This window comes from Thrips palmi, unplaced genomic scaffold (assembly GCF_012932325.1).
Source record: "Thrips palmi isolate BJ-2018 unplaced genomic scaffold, TpBJ-2018v1 HiC_scaffold_17, whole genome shotgun sequence".
In the NCBI taxonomy this organism is placed as follows: Eukaryota; Metazoa; Arthropoda; class Insecta; order Thysanoptera; family Thripidae; genus Thrips; species Thrips palmi.
This window is the reverse complement of record NW_023144626.1, coordinates 13,944,978-13,947,303: the sequence shown is the minus strand read 5'-3', so window position 1 is coordinate 13,947,303 and position 2,326 is coordinate 13,944,978. Positions and strand designations below refer to the sequence as shown.

The 2,326-nt window shown below is 43.1% G+C and overlaps 1 protein-coding gene across 1 annotated transcript in view; it reads left to right on the top strand.

Moving 5' to 3' along the window:
- Window positions 1-1,208, top strand: part of LOC117643362 (protein PXR1-like) — a 9,072-nt gene extending 7,864 nt beyond the window's left edge. Inside the window, exon 7 of the mRNA XM_034382205.1 lies at window positions 1,077-1,208. Coding sequence (XP_034238096.1) covers window positions 1,077-1,208 — 132 coding nt within the window. The remainder of the gene's footprint in view (window positions 1-1,076) is intronic.
- Window positions 1,209-2,326: the final 1,118 nt, after the last annotated feature.

The following is a 2,326-nucleotide window of genomic DNA, read 5'->3' as shown; positions in this document are numbered from 1 at the left end:
TATTGACAAAGAGTCAATACGCAATTGGCTCAAAAAATAGTCAATAAGTGATGACAGTTTAGTCTTTATAGTGAACAATATTGTACATGGTTACAAAGGAAATACTACATATTATTGCTGCTTAAAAACAACGTAAGCAAAGGACAAAATGTCAATTATGGAGAGAAAAAAGTAAATACGAGTCTGAGAGAGTTCTAACGTGCCTTTGCTCCTTGACTCCGGCCTTCCTGCCATTCCACAACTTCTTTTGCTTTGTTCTTCACGACTCCTTCGTTTTTGGCCCGTCCCGTTTATTTTTTGTAAAAAAAAATGACGGAGGGACGGGCATGTAGTATGATGCATGCTGTGCGTCCGTCCGTCCGAGGACTTCCCGTGGTCCGATCTTGACCAAATTTGGTATGCAGCCTCCTTGGGTGATCCTAAGAACCGCCCGGTGGCAGCAAATCCGATCCGAGCCCCGGGGGCACTGCTGCAGGTGCATCATGGTCTACATGGGGTCGAGGAGGATTTCGGCAACGGATACAGCTAAGAGGGCATGTAGGGGTATTTTTGGAATCAGGGCGACAAGACAAAACCAACGGTGCCAGTTTCAAGCGAATCGGAGAAGTTTGGACCCGGGTTCAAATCCCAGTAGGGTATATTTTGGACATTCTTTTTATTCAAATTTTTGCATTGTTTCTGATGTTTTTGAGGGCGCTGATGACGAAAATAACATTTATTTTGACCCCAGACTCAGGTTCAAATCCCGTCAGGGTTAAACAAAGGCGAAATTTGCACATTCCCTGATAACGGGACGGGCCAAAGTTGCCGATGTATACCGCCACTTTTCCTGTTATTGAACTTTGATCTTCTTATTGTCTTTTTATGTCTATTATTGGAACCTTCTTCTCCTACGGTTCTTGCCTTTGATTTTGCACCATAACTTTAGCGTGCGTCTATTTCAAACACTTCCTGTAACTTTCAAACGTTGGCCATTCTGCTTTCTCTTCTTGACGCCCGTACGCCCGGTCGCCATCTCTGTCCTTTCTCTGATCACATCACATTCGTGATTACTTCACTCGTGTAAATTTTTTCAGAGTTTCAGCTATCAGAACCAGAATTCTGACATCATCCTGATCAAAATTCGCGCACCTCTGATAGCTGAGTTTCTGAAAGCATGGTCTGATATGTCTGAAAGCCCGGATTCTGAAAGGTCTCTCACATCCTGATATCTGATAGTATTACAGATCTGACATAGTCTGACATCTTATTTTTCCCAGAAGCCAATAGCTGTTCAGGCAGTCCTGATCCCCTGCATCTCTGGAAGGTGGGCCTCAGACACAGCACGAGTGGTTGACGGGCTGGCCTAGGCAGCAGTATGCAGACGGACGTCAAGGTGACAGCCTATCAGCGGCGCTCGGTCGGTAAGTGTCCATGCTATTGTTCTGAGAGGAGCTTCTCTCGGAATGCTGTCAGAGCCCAATGAGATTTCCAGATGTGAGACTTCAAATTTCAGCTGTCATGTTTTCATGTTGGACTGTGCTTTGAGAAAGTGAGCCATCAGAGGTGCGCGAATTTCGATCAGAATGTCAGCAGCTCAGATGTCAGATTTGAGACTTTTCAGATTATTACATTTCAGATCTGAAATGTGACAATCTGAAAACTGTCAGAATGAGAATCGAGACTTTTCAGATTATCACATTTCAGATCTGAAAAGTCTCAAATCTGACCGAGCGCCGCTGATAGGCTGTCACCTTGACGTCCGCCTGCATACTGCTGCCTAGGCAAGCCCGTCAACCACTCGTGCTGTGTCTCAGGCCCACCTTCCAGAGGTGCGGGGAATCAGGACTGCCTGAACAGCTGCTGAATCAGAAAAATACATAAAAAAATAAGACCATTTCTCACTTTCCAAACAATCAATCAATCACGAAACCCCTCTACCAGAAAGTAAGAGTTCTTATGGGGCACTGAGTGGTGCCACGGGAAATAACCCAACAAATCAGTTGCAAGGAATTGAAAAAAACAAACTATTCTGTTACCAGTGATTTATTTTCACTTCAATGACAAATAATTTTAAATTTTTTTTGCTAAATATAAGCAAATTACGTCAAGAGAAAAAAAAAACGATTTCAATCTTGGGAACTAGCAAAGTTTAAAAAAATTTAAATTTTGGGCACAATTTTTGTGCTTTATTTGGGCTGCTGACGTTTCTGTAACAAAAAGTCAATTCAAAAAGTACACTGCAAATGCAAAGGCGATACTTGATTCATTTTTCGGCGATACTATTGAGTATCCCCAAATAAACGGCCTTACGGCAAAGTATTCCCTTTCTGAACGGCGATACACA